This window comes from Triturus cristatus, chromosome 3_1 (assembly GCF_964204655.1).
Source record: "Triturus cristatus chromosome 3_1, aTriCri1.1, whole genome shotgun sequence".
Taxonomy (NCBI): Eukaryota; Metazoa; Chordata; class Amphibia; order Caudata; family Salamandridae; genus Triturus; species Triturus cristatus.
Window position 1 is genome coordinate 1,088,057,877 of NC_140583.1, and position 23,819 is coordinate 1,088,081,695.

General features: G+C 43.4%; 1 protein-coding gene across 2 annotated transcripts in view; it reads left to right on the forward strand.

Annotated features, from left to right (window-relative positions):
- The window catches only part of ARHGEF12 (Rho guanine nucleotide exchange factor 12), a 715,358-nt gene that overhangs the window by 150,697 nt on the left and 540,842 nt on the right, over positions 1 to 23,819 (forward strand). For both annotated transcript variants that reach the window (XM_085645963.1, XM_085645964.1), the window contains 6 exons: positions 6,023 to 6,121; positions 6,315 to 6,364; positions 17,292 to 17,349; positions 17,612 to 17,778; positions 18,453 to 18,530; positions 22,604 to 22,723. In XM_085645963.1, the coding sequence (XP_085502089.1) occupies positions 6,023 to 6,121; positions 6,315 to 6,364; positions 17,292 to 17,349; positions 17,612 to 17,778; positions 18,453 to 18,530; positions 22,604 to 22,723 (572 nt within the window). The remainder of the gene's footprint in view (positions 1 to 6,022; positions 6,122 to 6,314; positions 6,365 to 17,291; positions 17,350 to 17,611; positions 17,779 to 18,452; positions 18,531 to 22,603; positions 22,724 to 23,819) is intronic.

The following is a 23,819-nucleotide window of genomic DNA, read 5'->3' on the forward strand; positions in this document are numbered from 1 at the left end:
AAGTAAAGTTACCAGATTGCATTTAGTTTCTGTTGCCAAGGAACTGTGCCAGTCTGTAATAGCAGTACATTTCATTCTCAATAACTAAACCAACAATTATGTGTGAGACCAAAAGCACGATTCTGCCGACCAGTCTTATCATAAATGTCATTACAACACACCACTAAGAGGGATTTCTTTTTCTGAGTTCCTTTGCTGGCAGGCTCCTGGCATTGAGTTCAGAGCGTATGGGGATGGAAATTGGTTGACTGTTTGTAACTAGGAATGGGCAGCTATTTACGCCTTGAGAAAGTATAAGAAAGTCTATCAGGTCACATAGCGGTGGTAAGGCTATCAGAGTGGATAAGAAATGTAAACATTTGCTGCAACCAGCAACATGCACAACTCACTTCTTATGGGTCCTGAGCTGGCATTCCGCAATTCTGATGTACAAGTACAAAAACATTAGCCATTCCTGTGTAGACCTACATGTAGAAAAGATTTGTAAACCAAATATATGTAAGCAGTGTGCCATAAGCCTTCAAGCTTGTGAAGTTAGCAACTAGGCAAGACTGTACCCTATATCTATGCAAGCATCACTACCCCAAGCCAGATGTTCTTGGTCAGAGATGGCCTGCCTGGTGCCTTTATTTGTTGTCAAACGGCACTCAATTAGGGTTGAACAATCTTGGAAAGATGTTTGGCTAATCTTTGCGAATATTTAAGGAAAACTGCACTACTGTGCAAACTTTGTAATGTTACTTTACCGCATCTGCCTGAAAATTGTGAAGTTTACAACATTTTATATGGCCTATGTCCCTAGTTAACACTAACAAAAAGATTTTGCGTACGGTGCACATCACAGAAACTGATTGGTGTTCTGCCCATGGTAACACCAATGTGCAAAGGAAAGTTATTTCAACAGGTAAACATGCAGCGGAAAATTCTGCTTGCATTTTACAATTTGGCTATGTCCTATGACAGTGCAAGTTATTTCAGAGTGCAGGATAATTCTGTGACATGCTAAAGTTAAAACAAATTGGCATAGTTGTGAAGGGAGAAAATTGAGAACTTTGCAAAATTTGACAGATAAAACACTAGCACTTTGCATTTTCCTACCCATGATGCAACAGTGTCCGTCAAAAGTGATGCTTCGGTGTGGATGGAAAAATTGAGAACTTTGCAAAATTTGACAGTTGAAAAACAAACACTTTGCATTTACCTACTCATAATTCAACAGTGACCTTTGAAAGTGATGCTCACTGGTAGTGTGTTTTTGTTTCTGTATATCAAGGCGAAAGTCAAACACACATGTACACTAGAAATTTAAACCAAGGAGAGAGACTCCATGCTGCTGTCGGTATGGACTCCTTTGATTTTTTGCAAACGTGCTTTTCTAATGTTTGTGTGAGAAATGTACATTCACACTTTCCTTCAGACCCATTTCCTGTGCATTTGCCAGGAATTTAGCAGGATGACTGTCCCTTTTCTCTGAAATCTGGCTGTCCCAGACGCCACTTCTTGCATCTCCCTCCGTCATCTCCCCCCATGCTATGTAGGAAGCAGCTGTTTGCTTTGGAAAGATTGCTCGCAGTTGCCAGAGGCCTTAAGTGGATATATGGTGATAATGTGCTCCTTGCTTTTGGTGGAGTAATAACTATCTGACTTCAACACTGAAGTGTGGGGGTCGATGAGGCGAGAGTTTTCCTTTTCCTATGCTCATTTCTTGTTTTCTGCTTTTTAAAAAACTGTTTTTCCATATCATTACAATTGGTTAAGCACTGCAGCATCAAGAATGACTGGTAGTGTCAGAAGCAAAGGATCAACTGTGATTGAAGAGAATTACTTTGCTAGAATAATAGAAAAGGGTTAGTGTGGGAGATCACGTCATAATAGGTAGACCTACGGGGTGAGTACAGTAGATATTGCAAAACTAGGGGAAGATCAAAGGACATGCATAGAAGGTTATAAAACACATTGAGAGATGGACACTTGCAGTAAAAGAGCGACGTTAGGGAGGATAGCCAAGTTTCTAGTAGGCCCAAGAAAGCGAACCATGATTGATACTACGATAAATATGAAGCCTAACTGGTGGTGCATGGGGAAATAGGAAAGACCCCAGAACCTCAAGGTGTACAGAGTCGTTGATAAAATTGGAGTGGGCTCAGGGATGACGGTCGAAGTGCTGGCAGAACTAAATAACCATGGAGGGGTAAGTGTGGGTGAAAAGTGAAAATAGCAAGATCTTTTGTTTAAAATGTTGAGACCTAAGATGGTGAGAACGGTGCACTGAGGCAAATCGAGAGATTGAAGCAGACATTTGTTCTGTTGGTGATTTTCACATGGGAAACTGTAGACCGTGGCTAGAGTGGGACACGAGGGATGTGATCATGAGTCGCTGGTAAAACGAGAATAGCTCATGATGGTGGATACTGGAGACTTGTGTGAGACCCAGAGATAGCCCAGAGAAGGGGAATACTAGATGTTTGTAAAACCCATAAAACCTGGGAAGGGAGGAGTAAGAGACTCAACAAATATAGGGTATCTGATTGCAAGGGAATACAATTGTCTAACTAAGGAAACCTGCAGGAAAAAATTAGGAGCTGTCATATTAACACAGAGGGTTAACCTCCAAAGTTGAAGGAAAACTTGGGTATCCAGAGTATAAATCTAGGAAGTGAAGCAAAACTACTGAGTAAGGCTTTTCCATAGTTGAGTCCCTTGTGGCTAAGCACTGCTAATCCTGAGAAAACCAATGACCTAAGGTATATGCGTGAAATTTGCTATTAAATCTTGTAAAATCAAGAGCGGCATCGCAAAGCATATATAAAGTTCTCAGATGCAAAAGCATTCACTTTGGCAATTCTGGCAAAATCTGAGAGAACCAAGTAAAAATACAAATGAAAACCTGGCAAAAGTTTAACACATTCGCGGATGTGAAGGTGTCTCATGATAAACACAATCTAAGAGGCAGACGTTGAAGATAGTTGAAAAATAATATTGAAGCAAAAGAATGAAAATAAAAATTGACAGTGAGACCTGAAGTAATGTGATTGGTAGGTTCAGAATACTGAATCTACAAGCAAGTGAATAAAACTGGAGATTCAGGCACAATGTTAGGCAAGTTATTCCTGTTGACAATCGTGACAAATAATGGGTGAGTGCTGGAGAGGCAGGCAAAACCAGCAAGACTAATGGGGAGGATATAAAGACTGTTGGTGTATTCGGTGAAACTCAATGGTGAGAAGGAAACCATGGTGGTTGGGTGGGAGTGGGGGGCGGAGTCTTGGTAAAACTGGTTAATGTCTGAAGTTGGGTGCTGATTCAGAAATTGCACCAGAACCACCTACCAACTAGTAGAATGTGCTGGCTAAAATAGAGAATTCCAAGGTTATGAGAGATGAACATTTTGGCATTACTATTGTGACCCAAGAGGAGAGGTTTGGGAGCGTCTCAATGGGCTATGGACAAGCAGTATTGGCCAAGACAGACCTCAAGCAGTATCTTGGTACGTACTGGCAAAAGTAATTTTACTTGATTTTGTAATTTGAATAAAATCATTGAAATGTATGAGTTAAAGTGACAAATAGAGGCTTAATGCATTCAGGCTGAGCTGGAGAAGTTAAACTGACTGTCCTTCCTGAATTTTGCGTGGAGTAACTTAGCTGCATTTTTATATATGAACCATGGATTTATGTTTCTGCTTTACAGCTCTGACAAACTGATAGGCTTTTGAGCAAAAGTCCCTCTTTGATCTCACATCATGTTTCATTTCGGTATTTAATATGCACATCTATATTGCCATAGTGTGGCTTTTTTTAACTAATTGTGCATAATCAACATTTCTCCAGCTTTCCTGCATGTGAGCAAAATAGATTCCCCAACGCTGGTTGGGTGAGTGATGTGCATTTAATTTTAACCGGGGTGAGTCTATGACATTGTTCTGCATTCTGTCCATCAATTGTTCTTTTTGCTTTTGTCACCCCGAGTGGGTCGGGTATGCCCAAACGTGGGTCCCGTGCTCTCCATGCCACGGGAGTCAAGCTATCCTGGCTGAAGAGGGCTGAAAGCCCGAAACCGATCCTAGGATGCTTGTTTCCAGTCCAGGGAGGACCTGGCATGGCAGTGCCGGCTGGACTGTTCCCATTGGGGCGCAGGGTCAAGACTGATTTGCATATGGGTGGGTCCAAACGGGAATGGCATGGTGAGCAAAAAAACTATGGATTTAGGCCCAGATCTCTGTACTGGGGTGAATGTATGACATTGTTCTGCATTCTGTCCATCAATTGTTCTTTTTGCATTTAATTTTAACTGCCAGTGAAAAACTGGTCCCTACGTAACACATTTGTCCAGGATGATCTGGAGCTCTTTTCTTACTGCTGCAGCAGTTGCTTAAGCTTTATTGCTTTTTCTATTATCTAAACGTTTGTGGTTATAACTGTAATCAACAATATTGTCTACCTTTCTTCCTCCAAGCGCTTGGCAGGTTTGTTCAGTTTTTGGTTGGTGGGTGGTGTTTACTGATCTTACCTTTTGTTGAGATTCCTGGTAAGTGATAAGTGATACTACATTAAAATGGAGTGCTGTTGGTCTTTACCTCAAATGGATGACTGATGCTCCTGATGGAATATTTGGACACGTAATGGGCTTCCCTCTAAAAACCTGTTGCATTTTCATTTGTGTAAACACCTTCTTTAGTGTGTGTGTCAGTGCTCATGTTTGCCTTGGGACCACCTCTTGGGAAGGATGTACTTTAGATGGACGATGGCTGGCTTGCTCTATGATATTAGAACAGCTTAGGTAAAAGATGGGCATGCCATCAGGTCCATAAAAACTGGACTAATGCCTTAACAGAAATTACGATTTCTGGAGGCCTTCAATCTTTGAGGGGGGCTGCTGATTTTCTACTGAAACCAGCAATTTTCCGTAAGAAAAGACCATACGACAGGGCTTTCTCGGGAGCTGCGCCAAGAATTTGGAATGCGTTGCCTCCGAATATCAGAGGAATCACCTCGGTCTCGAGATTAAAAAAAAGAGGTGATGTCCTTTCTCATGAGTACATTCCTCCCTTAACTAACAAGGGTCCTCTCTCGGATCCTTTGAGAACTTTTAGTCATTCCTGAAGCTACTATTTTCAGCTGTGCTAATAAGTGAAGATAATCAGGATGATTGGACTGCTATTATCTGAGTAATGACATTGGAGATAGCCCAAGTCATGGGGCTTTCATCAAGTCTTACCTATAGACCTCAGTCAGACCTGGTAGGATACTCATGTCCATACGCAAGATTCAGGGACGATGGCTAAAGAAGGTACCTCTATCAAACCACATGGTTATTGGTTTAGTTGGTAACTGTCTTCGAGTTGTGACTCCACGTTTTCTTTAGCGATGTTATTACATTTTATATGCAAGTATGTCATGCCATGTACTACTATAACCTAAGTGGTCACCTAGTAAGACTTAATATGTATATTATTGTAAATTTGTAAATGATGAACAAAACAAAATGCTGTTGATTTGTAAAGCGCACTGACACCCAGAATTGGGTCATGTTTGCGCTATAGAAAACACTAAATAAATAAAAATAAATAACAGTGGGTGTAGTCGCTTTTTTAGAGAGGGTGGTGTTTCACATATGGGAGGTCCCTTTAACAGGGAGTGAAGTAAGGAGGGCTGACTGAATGCAAGTGATGTGGTTCATAGGGTTTGATGGTCCTCAGTTTTGGAGACGGTCATAGGGTTATGATGGTTTTGTCAATAATGTAATGTTTCCTTGAACAGTCAAGCCTGTCTGAGGCTAGAATTGTTCAAGAGAGAGAAAGAGATACTCTTAAATATTAATAAATTGTCTGATGCTGCAGCTGCTAAGGAAAGGAAAGGAATGTTAAATTTTGTTGCTGTGTCCACTGTAGTTAGCCACTGAATTATTGGGACTTCTGGCTAAGAAACAGCGATGTGGATCTAGTGATAGAGTTTCAGTTGCAGGTAAATAATTTTTTGGGATGTTAAAGCAGAGTTTGACTTTATGCTTTTTGGCCATTTAGGGTTGGTTCAACGCTGTGTAATAATCCAGCGGGATGAGAATGGATTTGGATTGACTGTCAGTGGTGATAACCCCGTCTTCGTTCAATCTGTGAAGGATGGTAAGTAGATTGTACATTGGTGCATGTCAAAATTGGCATTTGGGTGACATTACGATAAAGTGTCTGTACCTGACGATAAAGCAGCACTTTTGAGTATTTAATGTTAAGGCACAATTGACCTTGGGTTTGATGTTGATTGGAATTTATGCATCGAGATCTGTGACCATCTCATGACATTTTTATTTTCCTGTAGATGGAGCGGCAATGCGAGCTGGAGTACAGACAGGAGACCGCATCATCAAGGTACTAATGAATGCTGGAAGATACTTGGGGAGAAAGGATGTATAATGTTACATATCAGTTATCGAACTGTTTGCTGTGGCCGACTGGTTTCCAGTATAATATGAAGGAAGTCCCGGAGCAAGAAAGAGAGGGTATATGGCAGTCCTGTTATTAAGTGGTTATCTGTACCATGCCATCGGTTTCCACATTCTTGAGACCTTATTCCTGCATAAATTAGAAGCAAGCTTTGTGTCCTAAATAATCATAAGTGTACTGGGTAATTCTGATTCCCACTGTTTTCCCAACACATCTACCTACAAGCCACATTAAACTAATCCCATTGTTGTGAAGATGTCTAGCATGCATGGAATTGGAGGGTGGGGAGGGGGGGGGGGGGGGTTGTGAGTCAACATGATCATGACTCCAAAACAATTCTTCTTTATCTCCCTTCAGATGTGAAGAAAACAGTTATTCATGCTACAACCACTCCCGGGTATATTATGGCAATGACTTTCTTCTCTGGTCTCGAAACATCTTATGAGATCTCTGAACATTCAAAATGTTTCATCTTGCCTTCTTCTGTATTTTAATTAATCTATCTCAATCAGCAGATGAGGCTGACAAAAATAGGTTGTTGAGCAATAGATCTTCATTCTGTAGTGCATTCTGTTAAGACAAGGGAAGACCTATACCAAAAATGTTTGGCCATCTTCAAGGGTTGTAATGCAGTTATTAGCCTATGAAAAAGAAAGCTGTTCTTAAAGAGCCTAATGTTCACGCCTCCACCTCTTCATTGAATGCTCATTTATGCAGTGGTGACCGGGCCAGAAATCTTGGGATTAGGTGTTTGAAGGGTTGCATAGCTTTTACTTCTCAGACTTCGTGATTTTGTTTTTTCAAATCTTGTTTAGCTTCACCAAAAGTTGGCTTTGCAGAAACAGCCCCCATAAAACTGTATGTACAACAGAGGAATACTTTTGCAAAATATACCTTAAATGAAAATACACCAATTTGTTTTTTATTGAGTTTTCGCCCTTAAACTTTGGCACTAAAATTATAATTGCACATCTCCCTTATTTCAATATGTTTATAGTCTGAAATGACATGGATTGCTTTTATGACCCTTTCAAGAAATTGGGTTATTAGTTGTGAAGACTATATAAATCCTGCGCAAGTAATACGTCTGCAGTTGTCTTTTTACTGGGAACCAAGTACCCACTGTAGCACTTGACTCTCAGTTGAGTGAAGCAGAGCAGTCCGTGGCCTACTTAGAGGTAGTGATGAGGGCTAGCAATAGCAATCCACTGGCACTCTACAACCCCACAATAAATTATTGGGCAGTATGTGCTTTTCCTTTTAAAAAGAAAAAGTACTTTTATTACAAAACACACACTATTACGTACTATGCATGAAATACAAATATATACATCGGGTAGGTGGAAATACCTTTGGCCACACCCTCATCTCACAATACACCCCTACTGGGTCCTAAACCCCACAGTCATAATGCCCTCCCAACATCTGTGTCTAAAATAACATTGCATTATTAGGGTGTGTGTGTGTATATCTATGTGTGTGTATACCTGTGTGTGTGTGTGTGTGTGTGTGTGTGTGTATATATATATATATATATATATATATATATATATATATATATATATATATATATACACACACACTTGCGTCGAAATGCGTCATTGTTGCATGTTAATGCAATAAACTTCTTTTTGCATCTTCATTTGGAGTCTCTGCCTGCGTTTGAGCCGGCGTGGTCTTTTGGTGAATATATATATCTCCCCAAAATCCCTTGCCACCCATATCCACCCTAAAAATGTCTTTCCCACCCTAAATGCTAAAAATTCAATTTCCAACTAGAAACCCACATCCACTCTAAAAACGCAATTGCCCTAACACATATATGTATGTGTTTGTGAATACATATACACATACACATGTAAATATAATACACTTTCCTTTATACTTGCATATACAAATAATACACCTAACTTTATACTTACATTTTCCGTGGTAATGACATACGTTATAAAGGTAGGTCATAGTAAAAAAAATGTGTGGTAAAGACTCATGTGTTGTAACGCTTGTGTTGTTATGAAATGCTTGGTTTAGACTGTGTTTAAATTGCTGTTTCCCCCTGCTTGCCCATCCCAGGCTGCAGAGACTCTTGGCTGTCTTGCAGAGGACCTAATGTTGACAGTGAAGTCCAGGTCTTTACCCCAGCTGGTCCTCGGGGAGCATAAAGAGACCAGTCCTACTGGTCCTGAAGAGCCCCATCCTAGTTCTGGGGTTCTAATGGTGACGTAGTCCTTAAATCTTCTTGGCAGGGCACCAGCTGACTTCTCTTTCCTTCTGGACATTCCCTCCGAATTTGTCTCCTCCCAGGTCCAGTGTATAATGAACCGTCTTGCCCTTGTGCAGGGGTATTTAAGTGGAGGTGGAAATTTCTAGATGCCAGGCATCCCTGGCCAGTCCTAGGATGCCCCTCATCTCTCCACCCGTCTCAACCCTCATGCACAGCATTCTGGGACAGTTCATCATGGTGACTCCAAGTTTTCTCTGTAAAGAGTTCCACTAAGGGCCCAGCTCTGACCCTAGGTAACATCACTGCCCGATCCCTTTCCACCAAAACATCAAAGGTTAACCCCTACCTTTTTCGTTCCAGCGTTCTGGGCTTCCTTCTTTGTTCAGTGGACATGGGCTGACCCAGCCCAGGTGCAGTGTGACAAACTAATCATCAGAATCCGATTTCCTCCCCACCCATTCTTTTCACAGGAGCTGGGACAATCACTGTTAATTTCTGCTTTTGTGTGGGGAGGCCTTAGTTCCCTCTACTGGGGAGCAAACTAATTAACTCGCCCGCAGGTGGACAAAGGCTTGGAATCTGATTATGAGCTCAATCTGAAAAATGACAATTCATGAAGTTCCATAAGATTTAGTTTGTTGGGAACCTCAAATTCAAACTCTGCATTCACCCCCCCCTACCCCACCCCCCCCCAGTTTAACACCCAGCTCGACTGGTGGCAGGCAACTGCACTTACGGACAGATGTGTATAATACAGTGAAAGCACTACAGATTTTTCAGTAAGCCCTACAGACCTATCTATGAATGCCCACTAATATTACAAGGCCTGCCACAGCTCAGCACCTATCCTTGCAGAGTCCCTTCTGCACCAGTCTACCTGTGCATAATAACCTGTCTGAGCACGGCAGTAGCTGCACAAAAGCAGCCCTCAAATGTGTGCACACATGTTAACGTGTAGCCAGCCCAGTGCCTCTTACTCTTACACTTACTGTGCAGCAACGGCCTTATCTTAAAACACAGACACTGGTGGTTACCATGCTCAGTCCAATTACCGTGAATTTACCAAGTGGGAAATATGGGTTTTGAGAGTCACTCACAGTAATGGTTAAAAATAAATGGGTAGTGCTAAGCAAAATATCCTGGTGGACTAAATGTGCAGAACTCATTTGCCACACCCGTCAACAAACAAGCTGCCCTCCTTTTCCCCTCACTGTGCCTCTTGCAAATGATTTGAAATGGCTTATGTTGAAACACTGCTGTATGTGCCAATAAAATAGATTGCTGACAACCTGTATTAATGCTTGCATGCTAATAATGTGCAAGACTGCAAAATTTGTATCCTTAAATTTCCCAGGTGTGACGAACCATATTATTTACCTTTTAGTAGCAATCTTTCTTGGGAATATTTCATCATCCTGCAGATTTCTGACATCTTGAATCCTCTGCAGCCACCTGACTGGATCTGGAAAAGTTGAAATAGCTATCTAATACTGACAGGTTATGCCACTGACTGGGCTCCGGGAACAAACCAGGAAATCATATGAAAGAGCCAGATAGGATGCCTGAGGACACGGTCACACCGAGAGGCCCTGCAACACATTTCAAGCAAAATGACAATCAATGAGGACTCAGAAGTTGAGACCCTAATGCCTGGTGGAAGTGTGGGTTGACTGAAGTCCATGTGTCAGCTCAGCAAATATCTAAAATGGAAATACCCTGAGACCCCTCCAATGAAGTGGCCTTTCATCCTAGTGGAATAGGCCCTGATGCCCTCAGGGACTCCTTGTTGGAGCGGACAGTGTTTTGAGAAGAGGGTTAAGCAAACATCGCTGCATAAATTCTTTCAGCAGGAAATCTGCTCATGAATTGCCTTGGCCTTCTTGGTGTCAGTGTATCTCAGGAAAAGTTGATCACGTGAAAATTGAGTGCCCTGTGATGATTCAGACTGTGCAGACTTCTTATCATAGTGATTGATTAGGCTTTGTCAAATCGAGTTCTTGTTCTGAGAAAACATAAACCGTAGTCTGCAGGATAAGCTTGTCTAGAAAAAGTGAAGTCTAAAGAGGCTGGTTAGACAAAGTCTAACACGCCAGGGTAATGCCAATCAGAAACAAGCATTAAAAATTCAATAGGTCTCGCCTTTAATTAAGTTAAAGCCGTTTGCTTCACTATACAATACAATTAGCAAACCAAATGGCTTTAACTTAATAAAAGGCGAGACCTATTGCATTTTCAATGCTTGTTTGAACTGGATAACAAGGGACATACAGGATGGATCATGTATACAAACATTGGGAGGCCCTGAACTGTGTTGACCAACAAAATTCAATGCTTTAAACCAATAATGTATTGTATGTAAGTTATATAAAATGATTAAGTGGACACATCGTATCGATTATTAACAACACTCCTTATCGACAAAGAGAAAAAGGCCCCAGAGCTCACCTCATTCTTCGGGCCTCTGCTCGCGGCTTTCCCTTTCGAGCCTGGGGTAGCCATGTCCTTGGCGTGTGGGCACCTGCTCCTCAGGGGATCCGGGCTGTGGTCGCCATTGCTGCAAGGCGCGCTGCAATCCAATAAACCATTCATCATGGGGCCGGGACCTGCAGCAAGAAACAGGATATGTGGAGTGAGGGGAGAGTGTGCAGAGAAAGTTGGTATCACGGAGGCAGCGAGGTAAGGACAATGGAGTAATGGGAGAAAGAAAGGAAAGCATTAGGCCTAGAGGAAGGAGAGTGAGGACAGAAGAGGGAGAGAGAAGCAACGGATGAAAGGGGAGAAATCGAGAGAATGAGAAACAGGAACATAGGGCGTGAGGAGGGAAGTATGGAAAGATGGTAAATGGGGAGATGGACAATGCAGCATAACATGCGAGGGTAAGTACGGAGATGGCGGGAGGGAGAAACGAAGAAAATTAGAGAGAGAAGGAACAGTAGGGGGAAATGAGGAGAGAGAAACAAGTACAAAGAAACTTAATGAGCGAAGAAAGAGTGAACTCGAGCGATGGAAGGGAGTAAGGAAAGGAAGTATATTGGAAGAGGTGAGATCCAGGAGCTGTAGTGAGGAATAAATGGGGTGGAGGGTAAGGAGGGAGGGTGGTTGAAGAAAGGACGCAGAAGGTGGGCAACTAAAGAGTCTCCATAGGAAGTGATGAGAAGCGGAGACAAAAGAAGGGGGGCTAGGGAGTATATAATAGGAGCCCTTTGACGTGAGAGACTATAGACCAAGGGAGGAACGGAAAGAGAGGAAGTGAGGACACGCGCCGTTGATTCCACGCACCCCGCGACCCTGCTGTACACAGCTGCTCGATTGATGCCTCGCTCTCCGGGAGGGCACAGCTGGCTATAAATAGAGAGAGACTCACAAGATACCGGCTGGGGGGGGGACCAAAAAACAGAAGAAGAAGGGTGAAAGGGAAAGTGAAAGAAGGGACTGAAAGGGCAGATAGATAAAAGATCAGGCAAGAGAGAAGACACGGTTCAGCGAATGTAAGCTGCTGGGACAGGCATCGCACTGCCTCTCTGAGGAGCCAGGATGAAGAGGGCACCTGTAGGTGCCCTCCATCACTCGCACACTTCGCCTTCAGGTCTCCCTTCTTTTCATTCGGCACCCTGTGACCCAGGCCATCTCACAGCCGCTCGACCACAGAAGAATGCATACAATGCATAAATTAAAGCACTGGCAAAGCCACTATCTACAGACACTTCTTCTAATTGAAAACGGTTGTGGGACATGATAGTATGTAGATTAGACAAAGAGGATGCTAAACATACGCACCTTGAGTAAAAAAAACAAGCGCGTCTCGAAAAAGATAGAAACGAAAGAGGATCGCGCCGGAGCTTGTCTTTATGGGGCCATGTGTTTAAACACATGGCCCCCTAAACATAAGAAATCGTTTACGACGAACGAAAGGCAGGCGAGCCCGTCCAAGTGGGACGGCAGAAAAAGCCAAAGAGAGAGGTAACACACACAGCTCTTTTCCAGTGGCTGGCCACCGTTTAGCATAAACGGTGATGCCAGCCAATGGAAAAGAGGGGCGGGGCTTAACGCCCTTTACTGAAACTCCTCAAAAATATTCAATCTCACTGAGCGAGCTGCGCATGTGCGCAGCCACGCTAGCCGAGACCTAAAAACGATGCTTAGTGCGAGTAACCTCAAGAGAAAGCTGTGCATGGCCTCCAAAGGTGAGCCCATCAAAAATCAATTTACGTAGCGCATCCGAAATGTGAGTACCAAATTAAGGTCCCACTGTAGCATGACAAAGGGTGAAGAGGTAAGCAAATTAGTTAGCCCTTTAAAAAAACGCATAACAGTCGCAGACTTGAGCAATGACTGTTGATCTGGCCAATAAAGAGGCAAAAAGACAGACAAATAACCGTGATCACAGCAAAGCCTAGCTGTACCAAAGACTGTGCAAACCGCATCACATTTAAAAAACGCGATCCAAAAGGCTCAACTTCCTCTTTAACACACCAAGATACAGTGTGACCAGTGACCAGAAAAAACGTTATTAATGGAGGGGTAGCCAGTTGATGTCCGCAATCTCTGCTGGCAGGGCAAAAGAACTCACGATAACTGCTCAGTACCCAGTCATGAACTTGAAAGCCCTGAAATATTATGCAGAATATGCCCCTCTCTCACCCAGAGGAAGGTGCAACCTGAGAGGAAGCAAAAGAGGAGGACACAGGAATGGGGAAACAGATCAGAGTAACACACCTGCCATGACCAGTGATGTGCAATCAAGATCTCGGGCGTAATGTTTGGAAGCAGTTTCTCCAAATCTCTTGAACTTAAAGAATCAGCAAAAAGGCATTGGGGAATTGGAAATCCAAGCTTAGATGGATAGCATCTCCCAGAGCCCCACTCTGAGAAAACTGTAGTGGGTGGAATAGAGGACAGTGAAGCTGTGCACAGATGAACTGAAGCACCTCCTAGTGGAGACACGACTCATGATCAGCAAGATGACCCAGACCAAGGTCCTCTTCCTGCACATTCAGGGAGGCTGCTGGGTGACCTACTGTCATGTGATGCTCAAGATCATGGTTTTATGGTTCCAGACACAGGGAGCCCTTCCTTCCCTGCGTGTTGACCTACAACAGTTGTCGTGTTGTCCATCGGGATTGACTGTGCAAGTAGGGAATGAATAACCTGAGGACCAGAAGGGCAGCCAAAGCATGTTGATGTTAGGCATCTATTCCTTCAAAGATTACAAATCTCTTGTCTGCAAGGAATCAAGATGACCACCCTAGTTGACTACTCCTGACAGACTGGCTTCCCACAAGAGAAATTTTCGGCTACCATCCACGACTGTTCAGTGTTGCCTTCTTGGGAGCTAGGTATATCGTCCGTTAGGACTCCCCTCAGCAGAATCCATTGAAAAAAGAAGGCATCTCTTAAGTGCTTGTGTGTGCACCCAAGCGTGGGGGACCAGCAAGATATGGGAAGTGACTAGGCCCTAAAGATGTAGAGCTGTTAAGGTTATAAGACCCCTGTCCGGAAACATAACATGGTTTATATCCCTAATATCCAGAACTTGTTGTGGTGGTGAGAAGGCCTTCAATATAACAGTGGGACTTTGATGAGGTTGGTTGAAAGCCCCAGGTCAAAGAGCCAAGAGTCTATGGTCGTCTGACACCAGCTGTGATGAGACTTCAGCAGCCAATCATCGGCGTACAGGAATACAGACATCCTGACCTACAAACATGCACCACAACCATCATCATGACCGTTGTGAAGGCTCAAGGGGCACATATCAGCCTGAAAGGAAGTATCGCAAGCTGATAAGTGGGCAGAAAATGCAGGTACTTCCTGTGCGACTACTGGACTGGTATATTAAAATGCATATCCTGAAAATAAATTGACACCATCCACTCTTCCTGCTTTATTACCAAGAGGACCTGCATGAGAAAATGCATCCTGAATTCCTCATTGTGAAGGAAAAAATTGAGGAAACAAAGGTCCAGTACGTGAATCAGAGCCTCCCTTTCGTTCTTGAGAACAAGAAAATAACAAGAGTAGCACCCCTATTTGATTTAGTTCTCCAGAACCAACTGGATGGCCCCCTTAATCAAGCCAGACCCTCCTCCTTCACAATGCAGTCATGATCTGTTGATGTAACAGAAGACACTGGGGTGATGAATGGAAGCATGTCCTTGAAGGGAAGGGCACAGCATTATTTATTGATCCGAAGGAACCAATAGTGCATTGTGTCGGTCTGTCAGCCCTTCAAATGAAAGGACAGCTTACCTACTCCACACAGGCTGCATGTGCACCCTTAAAGGAATACTACGGCAGCTTGGAGGGAGGAGCTAGTGAAAAGGAAGAGGACAGTTGCTGATGTCCTCAATGATTCTTGAAGTCTCCACTCCCTGTGCGACTCCGTAAAACTCATTGGTCTATTGTACAGGTTGCAAGGGCTGGCATGCCTTAAATCTGAGGACCTGGGACTATCCCCTGAATTTGCAGTTTTGCTTATGCAACTGTGCAGGGATAACCAGTCCCAGGTAGCAGGCAGTTGCCTTATTTAGCTTGAGGCACTCAAGAACCAAATCAACCTTCTTGCCACAGAAGCAAACACCTTCAAATGGCATGCCCATAAGAGTCATTAAGATACTGCCTGAGAATCCGGTGGACTGCAGCCAGGCATAGCGATTAATAGTTATCAAGGGACTCATGAGCCCTTGCCACCTTGTCACTTTATAAAGGCGAGAGAAGAGGATCTGTTGGGCTGCATCCTGCCCATCAGTTACCACTTCAGAAAAATGGTCTTTAAGATTTGGATCCACCATTTCCACCAACTCCCACAAAGAATGGGAATACCCGCTAGAAGGCGTTTAGCATTACTGAATTGAAAAACAAGCCTCCTTGAAAAGAGGACCTTCTCCATGGCTTTAGTCCACTTCTGTTCCCTGTCAGGAGGAGTATAAGGGCAAGAGCCAGGATCACGCCTGTAGGAAGAGTAAGAATGAAAAACGAGGCCCCCTAAGGAAGTGTAATCCATAATGATCTTTGGGCCATCCGGTGCTGACAACTGGCAAATTGGTTGTTTCCTATCAGAGTGAGATCTTATTTATTCCTTGCAGCCAAGATGAGGTTTATCAAAGCTTTTTTGATTCAGAACCAATGACTCTGTGGAAGAGGAGGAATGTTGCAGAACTTGCTTCATTTCCTTTTACCGGTAAGGGCAATACTAACTCCTCAGCAGCCTTAAGCTAAACGGACATAAAAGAGGCCACCTTCTTACGTCTAGGTGAAGTATCTAGGCCACTGGCATTCTTTGTGCCAAAGAATAACCAGTGTCAGTAGTGGGCAAGAGTTCATGCCTTACTGCTGACTTCGTCATCATTGTACGATCGTGGATGTCCTCATAATCTATCCGAGCCAAATATTTAATCAAGCCAATGCAAGTACTCACAAGAAATGGGTATGAGTCAAGTTTCATCCTCAGCTGCCTACTGGGCCATACTTCCTGATCTGATCAAAATAATCATCATCGTTTCAAAGTTCATCACTTTTTGCATGGAATCTGAAGTCTGCACTGAAAACATCAAGGACGCACTGGCACTGGCAAGGCATTAGTCAGGGGAGGAGGAACTGCCAGTGTGGAATGGCATCAATTTGCCAAAGAAGGGGGTTGGCCAAAGCCACTGCTGAAAGCTTGCTCAGAATTCCAGAAGGCTTCTTAGGATTAGAAGGTTTACCAGAGGGAGCTCCAATAGAACAGAAGATGGCCAAAAAAGCCTTTGTGACAGTCACAATCTGAGCGGGGTCAACCCATGTGTAGGGGGTCTTTAGAGAGGGAGTAGTGTACTCCAGGCCTGGATCTGCTATTGAAACCGGTTCCAGCACTGGCTGAATGTTCACCAAGATAGGCTCCAAAGACAATGTCGCATCTGGGCTCCTGGAGTAAGATTGCAGGCTTGCAGCCCTCCTCTTTGAGTGGGATCATCATAGAGAAAATGAAAAATCCCTCTTGCTGTGCTGCTTGTGGGATGACTTGTCTTTGGAGGCCACCTACTTTGAAGAGTTTCCTGCCCCTCAACAACGAACCAGTTGGAGACCTGTGCCTTGAAGAGATTTGCCTCCCACTCTTTGATGGCCTTGCCATGCATGAGGCCACATTTCTGACTGGACCATGAGTTTTGTTTGGATCCAAAACAGCAAAGTCTGAATTTGTGGGAGTCTGACCTCAACATCCGTTTGTTGCAGAAATTAAATCACTCAAACGCTGAAATCTTCAGGGAGAAATACTGCTTTAGGGCAATGCAATAAACGGAATATTGGAGGAAAATGTTGCGTACAGAGCAACTCTGCATATGTGGTGAATGCCGCAGGAAAGAAAAGGAATTGAAGTCATTGCACCACAGTGGTGCCTTATAGGGGTCCATGACACATGCTTTGTGGCTGGTCCTAGAGCCAAGTGCTATCTGTGCTACCACCTGGAGGCTTAGTAGATCTACTTCAACATTTCCAGATCCAGTCTGTCACCAGGAGGTTATTTAATAGGTGCAGAATCTGCAAATATAAGTATCCATCAGAAATGTTTATAAATGGGTCTAGAGATGGAACTGGATTTGTTAATCTAATGCATATTTCTTTACAAATCAATGTTTTTTTGTTTTTTTTTAGGTCAACGGAACGTTAGTTACTCGATCCAATCACCTGGAAGTGGTGCAGCTGATCAAGTGTACGTGAATTACGTGACCTCTAATGTGATCAATACAGACTTTCAGAGCAGGACCTCTACCTTTCAATTGTTTACTCTGTTCTTTGATAGCGATAGACTGCAATTTGTAGATTATATGGGATTGTATGATACTGCGGTGCTGCTCAGTAGTTTTAAGAGTCTTGAGTTAGAAGCCACAATTAATTAGTTTGGAATAATGCCCTGTGTTTTAACAAGATGACCTTTTCTAAGATGCCTAATGTGTTTTTATTTCCTACTGTAGCGGGCTCCTATGTGGCTCTCACCGTGCAGGGACGCCCACCAGGGTCTCCCCAAATCCCATTAGCTGATTCTGAGGTGGAAGCAATAACGATTGGGTCAAGCATGGCTCCCCACTCCCCTGGAATTACAATGAACACCGAAAGGATCACCAGTCCTGTGCTGATGGGGGTAAGATAGCACTGTCAACCTAGTCTTTTGTTTTATTAATGCATTGTTCCATGTAACTGGATTTGATTTGACCTCCGGGTTCCCTATACTCCTTTTCTTTCTTTTTGTTTTTTCTGGAGGCCTTTTCAGTTTCCCTCGTTTCCATGCTGTGGACACCTCTAATGCCTGGGTTTGTTCATAGTATTGTTAAATGGATCCATCGCCAGTTGCACAGTGTACCATGTTTCGCCTTTCCACATATTTGGAACCTGTTTTCTCAAGTTTTCTGTATGCCTGGGTGATTTTGCTGGTCCTTCGAAAGCAAATGGTACACTTTTGTTGAGTCCTTTGATCTGTTTGAGTCTGAGTTTGGAATATCATAGGATTTGTTTTTACTACTTTTTCTTGAGCTCTGAATTGCCTCTGTAAAAACCCATCTTCTATTGCACGTCCTTGTATTCGTCTTCATCATCTCTTCCAGTACCTATCTCTTTGACTGATCTTTCCATATTGTGAAGTGTACTGAAATCTAGCTCTGTGGGCTCTCAGTGTACATGCTTTCAGGCTTTTGCTCCCAATGTTTTTCTTTGCATGTCACTGCCTACCATCTTCAATGCCCTGTCATGTTTTTTTTATTTTGATTTTGTGCCTAATTCCCTTTGGGGCCCTGTTCTCTTGTCTTATCTCTTCCCTAGGAGGAGAACAGTTTTGTTCACAGTCAGAAGGTTGAGATTCTCAGAAAAATGTTGCAACAGGAGGTGGAGCAGTTGCAGGTATGAACACAGTGTATGTGAAGTGAAGTGTAAATGCTAGTCTGGTGCTGGAGTTTGCTTTTTTTTTTTATTCAACATGTTCTGAGGCAAATGGTGTATCCGTGGCTTTTTGCCCTACACCAGTACTAAAATGAGACACAACTTATGACACCATCATGCACATGAAACTGATCCAAGCCCATAAAATGTGTTAAATATTGCCACCTCAACAAATTGCCGCTCCTATATAAGCACATCGCATCAAGCCTGCCATCCCAAGCCAAGCAACATACATCTGTGGGCCACAGCAGAAGCAAACAAATGGTTAATTATCATGTCCATATGTAAAGTGCACATTTAGTCCTTTGGGCATTTTGGTGCAGAAAAATAGGTGTTTATTATCACCCGAATTAAGGGCACTCGTTTTGTTGATGTTGGTAGGATGAAATGCTCAGTTGATCTGCTGTGATTTTAACCTGTGGCCTTTGGTTCAATTGCAGGTTTCTTGAGTAGATGCATTAGTCTACTCAGCCACCACCCAACTTGGCTCCCACTATCCTTGGGTTTTATTCTAAACTAGACATTCAAAACCTATCCCTCAAACAAACCAAAATGACAAGTCTGCTTACTTCTTCTTTAATGTTTTAAAGAAGATCAAATATGTAATCTCTCCAGACCTCCTGAAAAATGTGGATGTGATAGAATGGGGTTCTGTAGTAGTACCCCCCCACACACACTTTTGGCTTGGCTTTTGATGCAACATTGACTGTAGATTACTGGGTCCCTGCTGTCCAGGTTCCCAATACTAGTGTTCTTTCTCTAAAAACCTATCCACAATTGATACTTCTGCCCCCTGTAAGTCCCTAGTAAGTGGTACCCTGGGTCCCTAGGTATGGAAGCTGAAGAGGGTCCTCTGGGACCCCCTCTCTAGGACCATGCCACTGACCTTGCACGCCCCCTTGAGGTGAAAATAAATTGACATTCGACATGGCTCCCTGCCTGGGTGCCATTCCAGCCGTCACTGCCTGATGGTATAGGTAAGTCACCGCTGTAGTAGGCCTTACAGGTCCTAAGGCAGGGTAAACTATACAACAGGGGAGGACATATCTGCTTGAGTAGATATACCCTGACAATACTTAAATCAATTCTTAAATAATGTAGGTGCCTGGGAAGCCATAAGGAGTACATGGGCTGCAGATTTGTCAACTTAAGTTCCCCAGCACCATGATGGCTTCACTGAAACCAGGAGTGTTGCTTCAGAGATGCCCCCTGAAAACCTGCCAACCCTGGTGTGGTCACAGACTGTCTCTATGCCACCTGACACACACAGACATGTTTCTGGACCCCTAGGTGTGGAGAGCCTCTGCTTTCTAAGACAAGAAACAATGTGCATCCTGGGCAGAGGTGTCATATCTCCTCCCCCAGGATGGGCACAGTGCTCGAAGGGGAAGCTTTAAAGGCCTGCCGCCTTTGTAGCGCGACCCCCATCCTCTGCTGCCAGCAGCAGATGTCAGCCCCCGGTTTACACCCCCACTCTGGGCAGGAAACCTGGGGTGGAAAACTTAGAAAGACTGGGAGGTGTGCTCATCTTTGCCAACTGCACCCCTCTGGCGGAGAAGGTGAAGCTAAGCACACTTTTCTGTCCCCTCCATCTTGAAGATGAGGGGATTCTTCCAATCCGGGCTAGGATTATGTCCCCTCCCAGAGGAGGGTGGCATAATAAAGGGTGCAGTCACCCCAGGTGATCTACCCATTTGCCCTACCTGTTACTCCCTTAAAACGCCCCCTTAACGTAGTATTTAGGAGGCTTCCTTAGACCCTGAAACTAGTTACCTGCGATCTTAGAAGAAGGACGAAGAAGACACCGTTCAGCGAAGCCTGAAGATGACTACTGACTTGGCCCCAGCTCTACCAGCCTATCTACAGCTTCCAAGACCTCGCAAGAAGACAGTGCCTGTCCAGCAGCCAGCGACTTCCAGAAACCTGAGAAAGACTGCCTGAACTTTGAAAAAGATCAGAACTCCTGAGGACAGTGGTTCTGTCCCCAATAATCCAACACAAAGGACTCCTGTGCACTGCAGATCAGCGAGTCCTGCCCACTCTGCAACAGACTCTTCCGGCCCGCGTCTAGGTGGACCATCGACCCAGAACAGGTTCCCTATTGACCCTGACCTCATGTCCCGCATTGGCTGACACCTCCAGGACTCCACGATGACGCTAGCTGCCTGAATCCAGAAGCTCAAGCTCCCCCTGATCGCGACTGGCTCTGTAAAGAAGACTCCGATGTCAAAAGGCACCTCTGCATCAGAAGCCCCTGGGCCCTGGTGAGCTGCCCCTATGGCCCCCTACATCACTACTTACCTCTGCTTTCGTAGGTCTCCCTTCTGCAACCTCCAATGCGATGCCTGCAGCCTGTTTGTGAAAAGTAAAGTCTCCTTTGAAACACATTGGGCGCTTGATACTAAAATTACAGTCTGCACCCGGCCGATGATGGTGTATGTTTGGTGCTGCGTGGTGGCCCCTGTGCTTACTCTAACTACCAAAGCTTGGCCCCTGCAACCAATCTACTTATCTGCAATCAGTGTGGCTTCGAGCACCCCCAGTCTCAGTTGAAATGCATTGCGCAGAACGCTGATTTTTGGCCTCTGCACCTGGTGGCCCTGTGCTGCTAGCGGTGCATTGTTGGTGCTCCCCTGATCCTTTCTGACCTTTGGGCACGAAGACTAAAATAGCAAGTTGCGTATTTACCTGTGTAACCGCATTATGGTTTTTCTCCATAGGATAACATTGAACTGTTCAGAAATTGCACTGGCGACTTTTGATAGTGAAAAGTATTTTTAGTTAAAAACGTACTTATCTTATTGTGAAGATCTTGGTCTTAAAATAAAGTACAAACAAGCTTATTTTTCTAAAATTGGTGTGGATCTCCTTTTCGAGTGGTGTGTCCAATAATTGATCAGTGTTGTGCAATAAATGTCTTAGACTCCTCTGTGTTAGGCCTAAGGCTGCTTGGCTACTCTACCACTAATAGAGCACTTTAGGTTTTACATTGAGCTTTGTACACTTGTGGTAATCGCCTAGTGGCATACTATATAGAGTTAGCTTCCTACTGTGGATGAAGCCATTTTATCGATTCTTGATTTCAAGATTGCTCTCCTGACATGTGCCTTGCACTTTTTACTCGCTCTCCCGTATTAAGGCATTTCTAAATTCCGCAGCCAGACTTGATACTGTGACAATAATATATCACCCATATCAATCCACAACTCCATGATTGCCGGTGTCAGTCTGTCACTGTCAAAATTAATTTCAAATTTAAATTGTCTTACTTAAATGGCCATTCACAAGGGTCAACCATCTCATCTATAAGAATTGCTCGCCATTTCTCGCAGACCAAAATATCTAGGGAGTTGAAACCCTCTGCCAACGCTAGGAATGCTTTGCATATGTGGCCAAAGAGCCATTCTCTTTTTTAGTAAGACTCCTAATCCCCTCCCCCTTTCTGACTTGACTGGCTTGTGTTTGAATATCTCTGGTTCCCATTCAGATTCAGTTATACACCTACTTGCTTGCTTACTTTATTTACTGTTATTCAACAATTGAGATCTGAATTGTAATTAAATGCCTGATGTAGCTGATTACCTGACATGCACTTCATTGCTGGACAGGTTCTCTGCATCTGATTCAAGTTTTAGTTCTGGGCAAAGCAAAACAATATGCGGAGTGGTGAAGGGGTCCTTAGTAAATTTGTGTTTATTTAGCAAATTTATGTGTTTATTTAGCTAAATAAACACATAAATTTACTGCTCGATACAGATCTACAACAGGTTCAAGCCAACTACTATCCAAGATAATTGATCACTATCCAATTGAATATTGTTTTTAATAACCACAAAACCATTTCCCAATATGATTCACCTTTAAACAGTATGATCCAACCCAAAATAATCTATACATTTACTGCATTTACTCCAGCGATTACGAATTCCAAACTCATGAAGAATGCCTTTATTCTGAAAAAGCTAGAGGGCCAAATATATGGTAAAAATGTGCTACACAAATGCATGCAGCATAACCTAATGTATATTTTTCAGTCTTTACAGGAAGATTATGGTCGAGCTCCTTCATCACGCCTCCACAAAGAGATTCAAGAGGCAAAGAAGCACATTCCTCAACTTCAAGAACAGCTCTCCAAAGCCACCGGATTGCCACAGGTAGCAGTTGTGCACAAACGTGACCAATGACGTCCTTGCAGCCAGAGACTCCACCAAAGCAAAACACATTGCTTTTTAGCTAGACCATCCTCTCCTTGCCCAGAAGAAATACAATCCCTAGACTTGGCTTCATTAATGAGAACAAAGGTATCCCAATAACCAGATGTTTCCTACAGGAAACAAATGTCCTAGTATGCCCGGTCTCTGTCCCATGCGAGGAATTATTTTGCTCAGCACTTTACATCTGAGAACAAGTCATTTGGGTTTCACACTAGCTTCTCAGATGGAAGTCTCCCATGCTCTGTTCATGTAAAAATTCTAAAGGGCAATTTAAAAAATGTTTTGGTAGTGCTTCACACGCTTGCATGCATACTGAGACCCATTCTTAAAAATAGTACTTTGAATTGTCTTTTAAAAAGAGGCTAAGTTAACAAACATTTGAAAATGCCACTTGTAAGCGTGCTTGCAGATCCATAAGGATGAAGGAAAATCATTTACAATTTACTGAAAACAAAGTCTAAAAGGCCTCTTAAATGAATTTAGAAGGTTTTTCGTAAAGAAAGTGATTTTCTAATCTATGTTCCTATTTAACCACTGGAAACCAGCAACTGACTGGTGGCTGGGTTTGTTATGTAGTGTTTGATTACCATACATTTGTAATGAAGGTTTCATGCCTCCCCTCCCACCCTCCAGCCCCCTTATCCCCAATAATGAATTCTATTGCTGAGCTGCTTGTACCGGATAAATGACATGCCCCATGGCAGTTTTTAATTAAAAAAATATTTGTAACTTGGTTTTGCTCTTTCAGCTGTTCCAGTTCATGATCATTTTATATTTACATACAAGACTCAACAAAGTGATACACAGACTGCTTTCTCGATTACAGCGATGCCACTGTTCTTCAAATTGTTAATATATCAGGAAATGTTTAATCAACATTTCTTTACATGTGAATTTCTTTAGTGCAAAGTAAGGTTGTAGGAAAGTGCCCCATTTTTCATGGTCACCCCTACTTTTTGCTACTGATGTTTTTTGACTTGTGTGCACAGGGTCCCTGCTAACCAGCCCGAGTGCCAGTGCTCTTTTCCTAAAACAA